The sequence below is a fragment of the Podarcis liolepis genome (assembly GCF_965112155.1).
Source record: "Podarcis liolepis genome assembly, chromosome: 2".
Classification (NCBI taxonomy): Eukaryota; Metazoa; Chordata; class Lepidosauria; order Squamata; family Lacertidae; genus Podarcis; species Podarcis liolepis.
Genome location: NC_139555.1, coordinates 104,884,921 through 104,902,067, shown reverse-complemented (window position 1 = coordinate 104,902,067; position 17,147 = coordinate 104,884,921). Strand labels below are relative to the sequence as shown.

Sequence of the window (17,147 nt, the reverse complement as noted above, 5' to 3'; positions counted from 1 at the left end):
TGGCTTGGCGTTTTGAGAGGGCCCCATCCTTGCTTAGGGAGATCTTCTGTGGTGATAGATCTAATCTGTTTACCCAATGCAAGATGCTGTTGAGTCCCTAAAGGAATGCATGTATGCTGCTGAGCAGCTCTAGCTGGGGCTGTCTCTCCTGGGCTAAAATTATGCACACTCTGCACAAAAGGTTGAAGTCTGCTATCTGTGTGAATCATATAGACCTGTATTTATTATTCCACATCTTTCTGGTAGCTATGGGGAAGGGATAAGAAGCTATGCAAGGCACCAAGAACCTGGCGGCTGGAAATCTTAGTTGAGTGTCTTGTCCCATAGATGACTTCTATTAGAATTCAGCAGCCCTTGTCGGTCCCAATTCTCAGGATGCTGATTTAAGGTTCCCACTACCACATTTGTGTGGGATACAAGCAACCCACCTGAAGGAGTGCCAAACGAGCACAAGTTCTGGGGAGGAAAGCACAGTCCTTGGAGCTGGAATTCCTGGCTTTTCCTCCTCCAGCATAGTTGACGTTGACCTATGCTACACAGTTGCAGAAACAGACAATGGGGCCTGCAGTTGTTCCTTTTCTGCTTTGTCTTGGGTATCTGTCCCCACACTCCTACACCCAGTCTTTCATTTTAAGCGGCCTTGGTGGCTTTCCCATCCATTACTTGGAGGGCCAGCATGTGATCTAGTGGAATGTTTGGCTGCAAGCTCCGCTTGGGTGACTTTAGAGAGGAGTAATCTCCTTGGCCTGACCCCAGTTCCATCCATGTGAAATTTGGGCTTAGTAGCAACTTGCTTTGCAGGATCATGGTGAGCTATGAACAAGCTTGCAAATCTTCCTGCTCACAAAGAATTGAAACTAGCTTTGATAAGGAATTGCCTCCCTCTTCTCTCATGTTTCTTGCTCCATACACCCTTTCTATGTTCTTAAACAGGAGAAAGGTGGACTGCCCCTAGTTTGGTGGTGGCCAGTATGACCACCCTCTAGAAGTTATGGCGTACAGCCTCCCTAATTCCAGGCTATTGACCTTGCTGGGCTGGAGCTGATTATGGTTTCAGTCCACAACTGCTGGAGGCCCCACTACATTGGCTACCCCTGCTCTGGTTCTTATTTCTTGGGTGTTTGTTTTTGGCCTGGTGTGTTTAGCTGGGTAGCACCACCCGTAAACTTCCATATCCTTGCAGGAGATGTCCCTCTTGACCTGACAGATGATTGTTCTCTGGCCCTGGTTTGGAAGAACAACGAGAGGATGAAGGAGTTTGTTCTGGTAGAGTCCAAGGAGCTGGAGTGCGTAGAGGATCCCGGCTCTGCGAGTGAGGCAGCCAGGGCAGGACACTTCACCCTGGAGCAGTGCCTCAACCTCTTCACCAAGCCAGAGGTGTTAGCCCCAGAGGAGGCCTGGTAAGAAAGGGTTCTCTGTGGGCAGGGACAACCCCATACGCAGGATCCCAAAGTGTCTGTGAAACGTATACACTGTGCAGCTAGTTTTGGGGTTCAGATATGCAGCTTCTGTAGGCTGGGAAATGGTTACTGCTTCCAAACACTGAAGTGATAATAGGATCATAGATTCATGGAATTGGGAGGAGACGGCCAAGGGTCAGCTGATCCAGCCCTCTGCAATGCAGGGATCTCAGCTAAAGCATCCAAGACAGATGGCCGTCGAGTGCTGCACAGTAGGGACTGTTGGGAGTTTGTGGAGGGCCTGAAGAGTTCTGTTGAATTCCTGGGCTCCTCAGGCTTCTCTGAAACCACGTCAGGTGGAAGCCCCCCTCTTCCAATTAAAGAGCTCACATTCTCCCATCAGCTGAATGCTGCATACTGCAGCTGTGATCAAAGCCTGTTTCTAAACCCTTTGATCTCAGAAACACAAACAGGATGCCTTGGTCTTCCGTAGTGCGGCAAAACAGGGGTTGGTAAAGAGCAGAACTGGCAGCAAAGGAAGCTAACAGACCCCCCCTTTCCCCCGCACAGGTACTGCCCAAAATGTAAGCAGCACCGTGAGGCATCCAAGCAGCTCATGCTGTGGCGCCTGCCCAACGTCCTCATCATACAGCTCAAGCGCTTCTCCTTCCGCAGCTTTATTTGGAGAGACAAGATCAACGACATGGTGGATTTCCCAGTGCGGTGAGGAGATGCTGCTGCGCTTTGTGTTCCTTTGCTCCCACTTGGACTTCACACAAGAAAGCCCAAGGAAAGCATCTCCCTCCACTCCAGGCCTGGATCAGATGTGGCTGCAGTGCCAGGCCCTGTCTTAGCACCAAGGGTGTTTAGCACTCTGTATTTTCAGGCTATGCTTATCAACCCTTTTGTCGGCATTCACGTCCAGTGTGGCAAGGAGGCAGCCCAATTGGCCACCCCATTGTTTGGAAGGGAGAGTGGAACTGAAGTTGGGCTAAATCTTTTGGGAGGGGCAGGAAACATAGGCTGGTGGTGCCTTCATGTTGAGGCCACAGCACATTCCTCTTTCACAGAGCCTGCTTCATCGGATGCATGTGGTAGTCAAGTGTGCATCCTTAGGTCCTCAATTGTGGTGCATGTGTATCCGCCATGTGTCTGATTAAAGTAGGCTCAAGCTACCGCTAAGTAAACGTGATCCCTCTTCAAAGTGCCACAAATTTATCTTCCATATTGCTGCAACCAATTCCAGTGGCTGCTCTTCTGAAATCTGCCCATTTTGAACAGAGCAAGCTAGGAACACCTCACCGCCAGTCTTTAGTTTGTTGGGATGGGAACTCAGCCCACTTCTCAAAGCAGCCTGTAGACTTCTTGTATTGCCTGCCTTGAAACACATATAGCTAGGACAAGTTAAGACAGCTGTGTACCTTATTCCTATCTCTGTCCCCAGGAGCTTGGACCTGAGCAAGTTCTGCATTGGCCAGAAGGATGAGCAGCAGCTGCCCATGTATGACCTGTATGCAGTTATCAACCACTACGGGGGCATGATTGGCGGACATTACACAGCCTATGCGCGGCTGCCCAGTGATAAGAACAGCCAACGCAGTGATGTGGGTGAGTTGCCGGGGGGGGGGGGGGCTTCGTGTGGTCTGGTAGCCATCGATTGTCTAGCCAAGTTCCAGCCATTGATGTAGAATCTTCCCAGAGACCTACACAAGGAGAAGGATCTTGGCTAGGGCACTCATTGCTGCTTTGATAAGGCATCAGTGAGGAAGTAGTAGGGTCTTCCTCCATAGTAAGTGCTGAATGTTTCAGGTGCAAGGGAGGAGAAGGCTGGCTTCACATTTTAAGTAGGATTTAGGGCAAGATTAGGCTCAGCCCAGCTTGGCCTCCACCACTCATTTGCAAAGAAAAATCACTGCCCTTCCTCCTTTATGATGGGAGAGGTCTTAATGCAGTGGTGCACATGCACAGTCAAAAAGAGCTGGACCCCTCTGCACTAGTAAGTTCCAGGGAGATTGTTCTGAATACTTGCCTCTCAAGATTGAATTTAGAGCCAGCCAGGTCCTCATACAGTAGGATTTTGGAAGACTGGGAAGCAGGTCTAATTTGAGTGTTTAAAGGATATAAAGTGGTACCTCGGAAGTCAAATGGAATCCGTTCCAGAAGCCCATTTGACTTCCAAAACATTCGGAAAGCAAGAAGCAGCTTCCAATCGGAAGCCTTGTTGGATGTTCGGGTTCCAAAGAATGTTTGCAAACCAGAACACTCACTTCTGGGTTTGCGGCGTTCGGGAGCCAAAACATTCAACTCACAAGCCGTTTGGGATCCAAGGTACGACTGTATTGTTTATTTTATTTTGAGTAACATTATATAGAAGTGTTTTCTAAGAATCTTTTTCTTCTTCTCTGCTCTGCATGTGAGCAATCTTGACCAGTCGGGTTGGTAGCTGGTTACTTTTTACTTCAAGAAATGAGATAACCGTTCTAGCATTTATGGCTTGTAGAAATGAAAGCATTGTGGGCCAACGACCTTGTCATTCATGGGAATAGGGCTGCCATGCCATGCCCTGCACTCCCTTCTCCTTCCTAACTTCCAGTCAGTTTGTTCATCCCATTGCTTGGAATTTGCTGACAGTGGGATTTGGTGGAAGGGAGTCTGATGAATCCCCAATACATACTGCCCTTGACAATTAATAACACCGAAGAATAAATAGTTGTTTTAGGACTTGTGAATATGACTGTAGTATTAGAGAGTGTCCATGTAGGTGGGGAAACATTTCATAGGTTCACATAGTGACAGGATCCCACTTCCCGGCTTCATCGCTCTCAGTTAATTCTGGAGTGTCCTGGCATCTTTGCAAAATCCCCCACAAGTCTGCTAACCTCTGCCAGGGAAGCAGCACCCATGAATGCACATTGGACAGCAAGGCAAGGCTGTGGGAGCCTACCGCGTTGGTAGGCTGTGGGCTAAATTTGGGTGAGTGCACTGGGTAGCTCATTCCTGATGCATGGGAGACCTGGAGACTGTGCTTGCCTTCCTGCAAGAGTGAAGGACAGGTGAGGATCAGGCAGTGTGGCCTCATCAGTGGGTCACAGAGCTTGGTGTGCTTATCCCTTCCTTGTCCCCTTTCACAGGATGGCGGCTCTTCGATGACAGCACCGTCACCACAGTAGATGAAAGCCAGGTGGTGACGCGATACGCCTACGTGCTCTTCTACCGCCGACGAAACTCTCCAGTGGAGAGACCCCCACGGGGGCCACCGCATCCCTCAGACCCTCGGGCCGACATGGCCCCATCTGCCGAGGCAGCAGCCAATCAGGTGAGGGCTTTGGGGGGAGCTGCCTGTCTTCCCCACCTCAAAGTATTGCCTTGGCCTGCTAACGGGCCTCACTACTGCTGATAGAGGAGCCAAGGGACTGCTGGCTCCCCCTCACGGCTCTGGCTGGGCTATGGGCCTCCTTCCAACAGTTGCGTCCTGGAAAAATGACAAACATTCAAGGCTGTCGGGGGAAGGTCTTGATAGGAACAGAGAGGCCCTTCTCAAGAACAGGAAGGCTACCCTGAGTCGAAGGCGCCTGCGGGTGGGTGGGGAATTGGCTGGGGGGGGGAGATCCCCTCAATATGGAGGGCGCTTGCTTCAGAGTTGTGGGTGACAGCAGCAAGGTCCATGCAAAATAAGCTGATGAGGGAAAGGTGCCAGAGAAACGGCAATGCTATGGTTCTTGAGCAGCCAAGGTGTCGTACTTTAAGGGGCCTGATTCCAGCACTGTAGACTGCTGTGCACTCGGCGCTGCTGTTGGCTTGAGAGCCTCTCCTTTCTCTTTCCCCTCCACTCTGTTCCCAGCCATTAACACGGTAGGGACCGGGGAGACGGAAGGCTAGCACTGGGCTTTCTGAGGCAATGCCAGCCACTTGGACGAGAGCCTCCAGTGTGCACTTGGGTTGGGGGCACTGGCGTCTCCTGGGGTTCTGCCATGTGGTGTGGTGGCATCCTGCCCAGGACAGCTTCCTAGGCAGGGGTGAAGCTCCAAGGCTGTGCTGCGGGGCAGGCCGCATTGTTCTTACCCTTTCTTGCTGGAGCTGGGCGGTGTGTTTTGCCCCTGGCCACCTGCCCAGCAAGCCAAGACCGATTGGAACCACATGACCTACTCAGGAGGAGATGATGCAGACAGATCCATTCAGAGAAGCTGCCAGGGGGGCCTGTGTGCCTTAAGCCAAGATTCCCTTTGTGCCTGTGGACTCTGGCAGCTGACCCGTGCAGTGAAACTGGCGCCTCAAACCAGCTATAAAACATCACCCTCCCCAACCAGCTTTAGAATATGGGAGGTCTGGAAGCAGCAGGAACCCCCTGTGCACAGATCCCAAGGGGATGGAGTGGGGAAGATAAGACAGATTCTGTCCGCCTTTAAACCTCTATCTAGGAAATCACAATGATTGGCTGACTGGTCTGAATGATTTTTCTGTACGTGGAAGAGCTGGTCTGTGACTGGTTACTCTGCAACTAACTCCTGTGCAACTGTGTCGTTATTGTTGTGGTTTTTTTAAAAAAAGAAACAAGAGTGATTATGATTGGCTGCCATCTCTGAATGTTCCTCATGGTTTTTCCACTTGCCAAAGCTGAGCTGTTGATTAGCTGTCATCCTTCCGAAAGATCCTCATGTTCCCACCTGCAAGCGCTTGGATGTGACTGCCTGACATCAGATCCTCATGTTGTCACCAGCAAAAGCTCAACTGCGATTGGCTGTTTATGAATGATCCTCGTGTTCTCACCCAGTGTGGCTGAATGGTCCAGTGCATTTGCGCATACAAGGAAGTCTGGGCTGTGATGACTTTGGTGACTGGGTCTTTTGAAAGGATTGAGCTGGTGCTGACACTTGCAGACAGGGGGGGAAGAACTCTGACCCCAGCCAGCCAGCATGGATGCCTCACTCTGACAAGCTGGAGCTCGCTTGCCCCCCATCCTTCTGTGGCTTGTGCTGCTCACTCTGTCCCTGGGAGGCCCCCGTATCTGAACTACTGGAACTGTATAGCGAGGGGGGGGCAGAAAATCTGTGGGGCCGCGGCAGAGAGATCTGCCATGGGAAAGGTGCGCTTGCAGGCAAGCTGTTCCGGGCAGGGGCAGGGCAGCGTGTGGGTGACTGAGGGGTTTGCCGCTGTGTTCTCACCAAGTGCTGACGCAGGTTTCCACATCGCAGGCTTCTCTGCTCTGGCAGGAACTGGAGGCTGAAGAGGAAGCTGCCAGGAGGCTGATGAGGAGCCCTTGGAGGTCTTGCAGCCGAAGAACAAGGCACCTCGCCCCAGACTGTCCCGATGAAGGCTGTGTCCGATACTTTGTCCTGGGCACCATGGCAGCCATTGTGGCCCTCTTACTGAATGTTTTCTACCCACTCATCTATCAGACCCGCTGGAGGTAGTAGCAGCAGCGGCAGAAACGGCACCCAGAAGGAGGGTAGCTCACTCGCCTCAGCCTTGGCTTTCCTCCAGTTACACCTTTGCGACGAAGGCCTTGGATGCTCCCTGCCAGGGTGGGTGCAAGAAGAAGCCCTAGTGCCAATGCCTCCCCATCAAGAAGCCCTCAAGTCTAGGACCTGCTCTCTCCTGCTTGGCCCGTGTCCCACATGGATTGGCAACTGGGAAAAGGCCCTTTAAAGCGCTGCGGCCTTGTAAGACCTTGGCCCGCGTGAATCACATCTGTGAACTCCAGCAGAGGCTGCAGAGCTACAGACATTAGTCTCTTTAACTGGATGGGAATCTGTTGGTCTTGGCCACTCCCTGCCTTGCAATTGCTCCTCTGTATTGGGTCGACAGCTGCCCCCTGCCCTATGTGCCTAGCAGTTGAAGGCCGTGACCTCTTACCCAGTTGGGCATCAGCGCCGTGCTTGGAGGAAAAGAAGTCCCCTGGCACCTGTTCCCTCATTGTTTGAGGGAGTGAGAATGTATTGCTGACTCTTCCGAATATTGATGGATTAGGTTCCCTCACCAGGATAGTGTTGGCTTTCAGCCAACTGCGTCATCATCTTTTTTGTTTTGCTTTATGGCATCTTACAAATCTTTCTATCGAGACGTGAGACCACAGTTCAGCGAAATGTTCTTTAGCACAGGGCCCCAGCTAAAGAGAAGACACTACTTCGACTTGCCTCACAGCTCCTGTACCTGTTTCTGAATGCTTAGGCAACGTCTTGTGTGCACACAAGGAAACAGAAATGTGTTTCTGGCGTCAGAGTCGTGTGGCCTCGTGTTCTTTTAATCTGGCCTTGCAGGCTGTGTGGCTTTTCCAGTGCAGTGCAGGATCCCTCTGGTGCCTCCTTGACCACAGGTTCAATCCTGAGTACCCCGATTTAGTCTCTTGGCTGTGGCCAGATAAGTAAGAGAGAGCTTGTGATCCTAGAGCCCAGGTCTTATTCTTCGCCACACCCCTTCCTTGGTTTGTGTATCATTATTGTTTGTTGTTAATATTATACTCATAAACATTACGCAACTCTAACATCATCTTGCACATTCTTCCCAGCACTTTTCAGAGAGGCTCCCCCACCCACTCCCGTCCCTTTCGTTGCAGGGAGGGAAAGGGATATGGCCTTGTCTCCAGTGCCCAGTTTTCAGGTTGTCTAGTGCTGGTACACCTGCTGTGCCCCAGGAAGCGGGCAGTCTCTAGCCGCACCAGTGCCAAAGAGCACAGCCTGATCCATGTGCAATTCTGGTGAGGACGTCCCGACCCTAAGGAAGTCATCCTCTGCCAGCTGGGTGGATAAAGGCATTGCATTGTGCTGTGGGAAAGCTTTCACTGTGTATTTATTTATTGTATTTAATAAACCTAAGCTGTTCTAAAGAGATATGGATGGGCTCCTTTCTTTCCCCAGCTGCTCCTTTCTTTCAGCACCTGCTTTCTAAATTTAACGGGGGTTCTGCGCGTCCACACATAATATCTTCCCACTGGCTCCCAAGCCTGTTCAGTATTAGCTGTTGTTGCTACTGGTTCACAAGGGGAACCAAGGAATTGGTTGGGCCGCTCGTTGAATTGTAGCGAAATAGTACTGGATAAATTCTTTTGGTGGTGATAACTCTGTAGCTCTGTGTGTTCTGTAGTTTGGTGCAAAGCTCACTTTGCTGTTTGAGAGTTTCAGTGTTTGTGCAAAATAAGAAACAAGTTATTAGCCTGGATATCTTCAAAGAAGACTTTCAGAAGCGCATGGGCAATGTCTAGTGAAATCCGTAGAAGAGGAGCTCAGTGGGATTTCAAGTCGCTGTTAGGGTAGCTTTTTTGCCCTTCCCCATTATTTGCACTAGCTACATGCCCTTTTGCAAACTATATGTTTATTATTGTTATTATATGTGGGTCACAGAGTGTAGGTTACCTTGGCACACGATTCTTGGGGTGGTGGGGCAGTTTTGTGTAAAGTAGACCCAGCTCTAGGCAGATAGCTGACTCTTCAAGCCTGGAGCAGGAGAGAATTATGAGTTGTATTACACTCAGAAATCCTGATTTCTTCCTAAAATTTCCTAAGATTTGACTGTTCAATAACACCAGTTCGTATTTAGGTGCCTGCCTACCAGACACCCTGTTTAATTGTCACTTAATTGAACAATATACTGATGAGACTACCTATAACTGCTCACACTGAAGGGACTGATCTGGCTTGCATTACTGAAACTTGGGTGAGTGAGCTGGATGGGTCCCTCTGGTTAATAGTACTGCACCAGGCCAGACTGGGGGCATCGAGGGTGGCAGTGGTTTTACTGTCCATAAAAGCACCATCTCCTTTGCCATAAAACCTATTGGTGTTGGGAAAGGCTTAGAGGGTTTGCCCCCAGTGTTGGGCTAGAGAGACAGATTGGGATGCTGCTGGTCTCTAGAATGCCTCCCCCCCCCCCCCGATTCCCAGCAACGTCCCTGATCAGGCTGGTTGAGGTGTTGGAATGACTACAATATCCATGCAGAGGCTGCTGCTGAGCTGGCTCAAGACTTCATGACCTCTTGACAGCTCTCTCACATGGTCATTGGCTCAACACATCAGGCAGGGCACACTCTTGATGTAGTCTTTGCTCCAAGTGATGATAAGAGGGATGGACCAAGGAGGTGGGCAATGATGCAATCCCTTGTCGTGGTCAGACCATTATCTGGTATATAAAGCGCTTAACAGCTTGGCACCAGGTTACTTGTGATATTGCCTTACCTCATATGTGTCCACTTGACTGCTCTGATTTGCAGATCTGGCACTGTTAACAGGTGCCACATAATACTCGTTCCACATTTGTAAGAAATCAATCTTGTAGTGCGGCGGCAGCCACACTTGGGAACTCCCTCCCTATTGACATCAGCCAGTACTTCACTGTACTCTTTATGGTGCCTGCTGAAAACATTTCTGTTTAGGCAAGCCTGTCCAGACATCTGGAAATCTGACATGCTTTTTAAACTGGGCTTTACCTTATTTTATATTTTGATTATTTTTGAATGCTTTAAACAGCTGTTTGGTAACCATTTTCTTTAACTGATAATTTTAACGTTTTGCTTTTGTAAACTGCTCTGAGGTTTTTGTTGCAATCAAGCAAGATATAAAACTCGTGAACGAAGTCAATGAATAAGGTTTATATTTATATGAACTCTGTCCCCGAAATCTGTTTCCGGACCTTCAGACAATGTGTATATAGAGATTTCATATTGGAAACAAGACAATAAGCTTCTTCCACGGCAGGGAGACGTTTGCACCCTTTGCGGCTGCTCTCTAACACTTTGTTCTGTTTGCAGGGAATTAGCTCGCCACCCTTTGGAACCAACCTGGCCCCTGAAGTTGCTCCCGCACTGGCACCAGAGGGGGTCGCAGAGCACCCCGCTCCATCCTTCAGCAACATGGAGGAAGTTGACTAAGTCGTCCTGCACTGGGGGTGGGTGGCGGGTGGGGTGTACATAAGAAGGCTTTGTTTTGTGGCTATTCCCGCCCTACCCCACCCCGGCGTCCCCCCTGCAGTGGGAAGGAGGAGGAGCTGCTGTGACCTTTTCTCAAGCACACAAGCACTTTCTGCTCCACCCCCTTCCTCCTCCCCTGCAAGCTGGAAAGGTTTCCCTTCGTGTCCCCCTACTAGAGGCTGCCCTGTGCCGGGGGAGACCCACTGAGTGCCCCCGCGGGGTGCGGCAGTTCCTCCTGCATCTCCTGCCCCAAAGGTTCTGGTTTGGTCGCCTTGCACAGAGGCAGGGGAGCTGTGGCGAGCCCTGCACTCCTTGTCTTGCATACCCAGCCTGTTCTACTGGGGGTGGCGGGTGGGGGTGGGTGTCATTGGCGTCTGCCCCTAAGGGGCCTTCTCCCGATTTGCCATACCATGGGTGCCTGCTTCACAATATTCCACAGCCCCCCCTTTTTTTTGCCTGCCCTTTCACTTTCCCACCTGCTCCTTCTTGGTATCCCAAGCTCAGGACACCATGGCTGCAAAATGGGCCTTCATGACAGAAGTATGCATCTCCCAGTTTCCTTGATTTCCGCACCCACCCACCCCTTTCACCAGCATTGCTTAGTCTGGCAGTTTGGGTAAAGAAGGCTGCTGGGAGGCACCTGCTGCTATGCCTCCTCATCTGACGTGGAAGGCATGGAACTGCGGCTTGGCCTACTACTTGGCTGCCTGCCCCAGAGTTGTTTTGGATTTCTTGGCCCCTTGTGACACTTCCCTTGGGGTGAGGAACCACTGCCAGTAGCATCTCCTATTTAAATGTTTGGCTCCCTGTTCCCTTTTATCCATGCTTGGAATTGCTGTAACCAAATGAGGCTGTCCTGGGCCCATTCCCAGGGAGGCCTCAGTCTTGCTCTGTCTTTGTATAAAGTTGGTGTTTGTCTTGGGTCCCGAGTCATTAAATTCTACTCAACGCGGCTTGTTCCTGTGTCTTGTGTGCTATTCTGTCTGCTGCCATGCCACCCTGGCACGGGCTCTCAGCCTGGGCAACACTGTAGAGATAAAAATTGCAACCTGAATTAGAACATTCATTCTTTCTGTCTCCTTGGCGAATACCTTCTGGGAGCTGGGAAAGAAAGGAATGGTGGCACGATTTAACTTCTGTATAAAATGACTGTTGAATGTATAGGAAAGGGCCTGTAGATCAGGAATTCTTAGAAGTATGTTACGCTCCATGTGCATCCTTACGTTCAGATACCAGGAATTTAACTTTTCCTTTTCCCTGTGATTAGCGGAAGGAGTCTTAAACAACGCAGAGTCCTTAACGTAACACAAATAACTATGACCAAATATATTCATCATAAGAGTGATATACATAGTGCTAAGTGTAACAGACAACTGACTGATTTCTCATGTCTCTAATTGAAATGATAAGTCTGCATGTGATGATAAAGCTTTCCGTATGAGAAACTCGTAAGTTGCCATGTCAGATAAAATATTCTGCAAATGAGCATTTCTTCTGATGTGGTAATGAATAAACTCTCATACAGAGAGGCTGTTGGTAGGAAAAAGACCGCATTATCCTTACAGGCGGGATGGGAAGGATGCTAGATTGTGCGCAGGAATTTCCACTTGAAAAACAAGATGACTAAAAAACAGTTCAAAAGGGGAGATAGTGTAAGTAGCAATGGTCCCGGTTGCATTGTGTGTGTTTTAAAAGAAAAGCCAACACACAGAAGCTTCTAGAGCGGGGGGTGGCCTACCAGACGCTGTTGGATTTCAACCCCCATCTATCCAGCGATCGTGACCCCCCAATGGCCAGAGATGCAATAGTACCTGTAGCCTGGCAACAGGCGGGGGCTGCAGGTTCCCTACCCCCAGCCGTAGAGCTCTGAATATTTGGCAGAATAAAAATCCATTGGTTTCCTGGCATGTTTTCACTTCCTGCACTGAAATTATGCCCCTCCTGCCAACTTGCCTCCTAGTGAACCCCACTTGATTCTAATGCACATGAGCCACAGAAATGCAGAAGTCGGAAGTGGCATTGCTTCAGAGTGAATGAAAGGGGTGCTATATGGCCCAAAGGGAGGACATATCTAATATTGGGAGCACATAACAATTCAAGGAAAGGGTGGGCAAGACCTGGAAAGTAGCAGAGATCCAGCTGTTAGTAACCACTGCCAGGTTAATGTAAAAAGAACTGGGAATACAAGAATGGACCAGTGGCGTTCAAAGATGGCTGACAGGCTTCCACTGCCGGACACAGGTGGTCTGCTATTGCTGATCATGCTTCAGATGGAGAACTGGAGGGGAGTTTACATGGAGCAGGAAGGAGTCCCAGCAGTCCTGAACCACCACCTTGTATGAGCTGAGGGCCAATCGAGATGAAATGGTCAGATCGGAAACTTGGCACGAAAAGGGGCATATGGCTGAGGAGAATCAAATCCCTTCTTCCCCCCACATAGCCTAAATCCACAAGTGCCTTTTCCCCTCAGGGAAGGGAGCCTATCAGAAGAGCAAAGCGCCTTGGGGGGTGAACCGATGAGGGAAGTGAACCATGTGGGGATGGGAGTCATTTTGCTTTTAAAAACCACCTTCCCCATCTTCTTCTATATATAATTGGACAAATGGACTTGTCACCGCTGTGAATAGTTTATTCTGGACTGCCTGCACCAGAACTTTTCCCAGAATGGTCTGTGCAAGAGGAGGTTCCTCTGCTGGGAAGCCCATTTAAAAAAAAAGGTTCTCTGCAGCCGGAGGGTTTGGAAACTGCTGGACGACGCTGTCTCCGCAATGGTGGGAAGCCCTTCGGCCTTGCCTTTGATTCTCTGGCCCAGGGAAGATACAATGTGCTTCCTATTGGGGAGGAGGCCCCAGAAATATCCTTGGCCTCTTTTCGCATCACAAAAGGGAGCAGCAGGCGGAGGCTGTGCCTCAGCCTATTTTTCTAAGGCATTAACCCTCACTCCTCGGTTTGAGAAAAAGGGCCTCCCGTGCATGTGTGTTTGCCCTGTGAGCCTGCTATATAGGGAGACTTAGCCATGCCGTGGAATTGTTTGCTCACCGGGCGCCATGGCAACCGGGCAAGCCGTCCATGGGAATGTGCTCCCAGTGCCGATTCTCATGGGCGGCTTGGGGGGTGGGGTGGGAGGAAGTGTTAGCCGGGCTGGCGAGGAAAGAAGGGAAGAAATGGGCATTATCTCGTACGGGCAGGAAGCTATAATAATCTCCGTTCTGCACATAGCGCTTCCCCGCTTCAAATGGTCAAAACGCTCTGCGTTGCCGTTTCCTGAGTCATCTTCAGGGCTGCTTGAAGACATTTTTGCTGCTTGAGGCACAGCAGCAAATGGCACCTCACTCCCACCCAGCAAATAAACTATTATTGTCCTCTGAGGTGGTCTAAACGCCTTTCCCCTGCTCCTTGGCAGTTTGTTTTGGGGTTTGTTTTGGTCTGAACTATTTATTTTGCGTTTTTATCCTGTGTTTTTATCTCGCAAACCGCCCTGAGATCTTCGGATTGAGGGTGGTATATAAATAAAGAAATGATAAATACAGTAACGATAAACGGCAGCTTCCGGCCTTCGCCTCACAGCAAAAATGGCTGCCTGAGGTGGCACCGGCTGCCTCACTCTCCCCAATGGCAGAGCCGGCCTTTCTTGGAGGGTAGGCCCATATTCTCTCAATGTAACAAGAGTGAAGGGAGAGGAGCTTATGTGTTCTTAGGAAGACCACCTTCCTTCCCCACCCCCAGGCCGCATGTGTTTTGTACAACATGGAGCCATCTTTTGAGAAACGCAGCTTCCCGTTAACGAAACACAAGTTTCTCAACCTCAGGAAGAAGTTTGACACAGCCTGGTGCTATAAACAATGCAGACGCAGCTTGGGCTAGTGGGTAGTACATTTAAAACTTTTGAATCCAGATGAAAACTTGTTTTGGCAATCTTAATATTTTTATCCAATTTTTTTTGGATATCCAGGCAGTATCGTATCTTCCTTATGAGATGTGCATCCACAGCATTCTGCTTTAGAGGCATTAATTTTATCCTCAATGGAGCCATATAGCAACTTGCTATGGCTTTAATAAGCATTTTCCAATATACAGTGGTACCTCGGATTACATATGTTCAGGTTACATACACTTCAGGTTATAGACTCCGCTAACCAAGAAATAGTGCTTCAGGTTAAGAACTTTGCTTCAGGATTAGAACAGAAATCGGGCTCCGGCGGTGCGGCAGCAGCAGGAGGCCCCATTAGCTAAAGTGGTGCTTCAGGTTAAGAACAGTTTCAGGTTAAGAACGGACCTCCGGAATGAATTAAGTACTTAACCCGAGGTACCACTGTATCAGGGGCATGACCAGAGGCTAATGTGGGCCAAGAAGTGAGTGTCAATCGTAACCTTTGTACAGTCAGCTAGTTCTTGAACACACACCTCATAAACCCCTTCCAGATAAGCAAGATAAAAGTTTAAGGACACATTCCAGCCATGTAAAAACATCCATGGAGGGTGTGACACAAGGCCTGAGGAAGTGGTACGCACCTTCATCAAAGTTTTTATATTCTTGTCAGATCAACTGTGTTGATATATTATACCTCTTATATCATTTTTTCTATTTTCTCTTTGTTAATAATACTTCTAATCCACTTTCCTTCCTTAACATAATTCCTTCTCAATTTATTTTGGACCCAAAATTTCTCAACTGTAAATATTTGGAGTCTATTACCCCTTTCGTTCAATTAACTCTTGGTAGGCGGAGACATCATTACCTTGATTCAGTTGTTTTAATGTTGCCATTTCCTAATCATTCCCATTCTTTCCCCCAAATTAATCCACAATACTTCTGCACAAATCCCTTCCCACAGGGTCGCCGTAAGGCTCAATTCCTTTTTAAATTTGCATGTTGAAAACAGATTGCACTATAGGATGAGAAGCCCCAGCCACCTCTTATCCTCTTCCTTGCACCACAAAGATACTTTAGATTCCTGTTAAGGTATTTTCCTAAATCAAACCAATCGGACATTTTCTTAATTGTGTTCTGTTTGAAAGCCAGTGTGATAAAGCGGTCAGAATGTTGGACTAGGAGCTGGGGGACCAGGGTTCAAATCCCCATTTGGACTCACTGGCTGGCCTTGGGCCGCTCACTGCCTCTCAGCCTAACCTTACAGCATTGTTGTGAGGTTTAAATGAGGAGCAAGGGAGCCACTACCTTGAGCTTATTGGAGAAAAGGCTATAAATGTAATCAATCAATAATACGGTATACCTAGTAATGCTATTCCCTTTATTATTTTACTAAGTTTGCTTTGCTACTCTCTGTCCATTAGAACATTTATATATACTTTCCCACACCATCGATTGCTTTTCTGGCATTTTGGAAGAATCACAGAATTGTAGACTTGGAGGGGCCATGAGGGTCATCTAGTCCAACCCCCTGCAATGCAAGAATCTTTTGCCCAACCTGGATCTGAACCCACGACCCTGAGATTAACAGCCTCCTGCTCTACTGATTAGAGTTATCCCAGCTTCCTCAAGATATACATCTACAGACCCAGGGGATATTTAAATAAGTCTTTCTGGGTTGCCCTTTACCAGTGGATTACAAATTAATTGGAATTCTATGTTCTCATCTACATGTTCACCCTATTTCCAAATACCTCACTGTGCAGCGTCGGCTGCTTGGCAAGGTTTATCTGCCTTCCTGATGGCCTGTGGGCTTCTCTTACGCGGCCACCTGAAACCTTAACACTGGCCGCTTCATTTTAAGCAACTGCGGATTTTAGCCACAGGAAGGTAGATTTAGGTAAACAAACTCCCTTGCCCGCAAAGCTAAGATGATGCTTGCGAAAATACCTGGGGAAGGACTTCCCCAGAAAGTTTAGGCAGAAATCTACCAGGAAGGAGCCTGTGTAGTTGCACAATTCTGCCCCCCACAAGGAAAGGGTGGAAACAAATGGTTGAGTGAGCAAGCCTTGTTTTCGCTTCTTGCTTAGCAACTCGGATCCCCGGCTAGAAAGCGGAACCAAACCTCTGCGCCGGGCTTTGCGCGCCTTTCGCTCCTGCGCTTGCAGAATCCAGGCCCTGCTCTCTCTCTCTCTCTCTCTCTCTGGCTCCACCCTGCCCACTGGTGCACCTGCTCGCCTCCATCATCTCTTTGCATTTCCATGGTACCCAAGCGCCACCCCGGACTCCATCTCCCGACATGCAAGCGGCAGGCCTGATGCCAGCAGCGGCGGGCCAATGAGGCGCGAGCGGGGCGGGGGCCAAACCGGCTGCTGCCTTTCTCTGCTGCGCCTCTGCTGCGAAGAGCCAGAAGCCTCGCTGCCGGAGCTGAGCGATGGAGCGTCGTCTCAGCGCTGCCCGCGCCGCCTGGTTCTGAGCTCCAGGCCCTGCCCAGACCCTCGCCCGCCCCAGCCCGTTTCCCTGGTGTAAATCCCCATCAATGAGGTTCTTCCGTCTCACCTTCAAGTGCTTTGTGGATTGCTTCTGAGACCGCGCCGAGATCCCCTCCCGAGACCCGGAGCCAGCTTTCCCGACACCCGACACCCGTCTCAGCCTCCTGCCCGCTAGCCCAGTGTGCCAATGGCTCCAGTGCCCACCGAGACCTGCTCAGGTAAGCGCCGGCTTGGCATCGGAAGTAGGGCCGGGTTGCATTCCGGGGTGTGGGGTTTCAGGGAGTCCTCGTTTCTCCTACCCCGCTTCCCGCTGTGGATGGGCTCAGGTAAGTAGCAGCCCGGCTGCGTGCCACCTGCGAAGCATCAGTGGCGACCCATCAGTGGCGACCCAGGTGAACAGAGCAGTGCCCCATCTCGACTCCGGACTGAGACTTAGTACAATAGACTCTGCTTTCAAATGCTGCCATCACCGAGCCTCCTGAGAT

The 17,147-nt window shown here is 49.8% G+C and overlaps 2 protein-coding genes and 1 long non-coding RNA gene across 26 annotated transcripts in view; 2 read left to right on the top strand and 1 right to left on the bottom strand.

Annotated features, from left to right (window-relative positions):
- USP19 (ubiquitin specific peptidase 19) overlaps positions 1-11,250 on the top strand; it is a 41,789-nt gene extending 30,539 nt beyond the window's left edge. For 14 of the 24 annotated variants that reach the window (XM_083491161.1, XM_083491153.1, XM_083491165.1 and 11 more), the window contains 5 exons: positions 1,184-1,400; positions 1,971-2,123; positions 2,845-3,008; positions 4,532-4,716; positions 6,593-8,223. In XM_083491161.1, the coding sequence (XP_083347287.1) occupies positions 1,184-1,400; positions 1,971-2,123; positions 2,845-3,008; positions 4,532-4,716; positions 6,593-6,811 (938 nt within the window). In that variant the 3' untranslated portion in view covers positions 6,812-8,223. Of the gene's footprint in view, positions 1-1,183; positions 1,401-1,970; positions 2,124-2,844; positions 3,009-4,531; positions 4,717-6,592; positions 8,224-10,140 lie in introns of those variants that run through there. The other 10 variants (XM_083491156.1, XM_083491151.1, XM_083491150.1 and 7 more) reach the window with 1 other exon arrangement.
- Positions 10,617-13,662, bottom strand: LOC310702149. Its single transcript, XR_014523297.1, has 2 exons — positions 11,863-13,662; positions 10,617-11,326 (listed from the first exon to the last, which is right to left on the bottom strand). It is a non-coding gene; the product is annotated as an uncharacterized lncRNA (long non-coding RNA).
- A 1,268-nt stretch (positions 13,663-14,930) lies between these two features.
- LOC310701353 (sodium- and chloride-dependent creatine transporter 1-like) overlaps positions 14,931-17,147 on the top strand; it is a 32,822-nt gene continuing 30,605 nt past the window's right edge. The window contains exon 1 of the mRNA XM_083492117.1: positions 14,931-16,880. Within this exon, the coding sequence (XP_083348243.1) occupies positions 16,850-16,880 (31 nt within the window). The 5' untranslated portion in view covers positions 14,931-16,849. The remainder of the gene's footprint in view (positions 16,881-17,147) is intronic.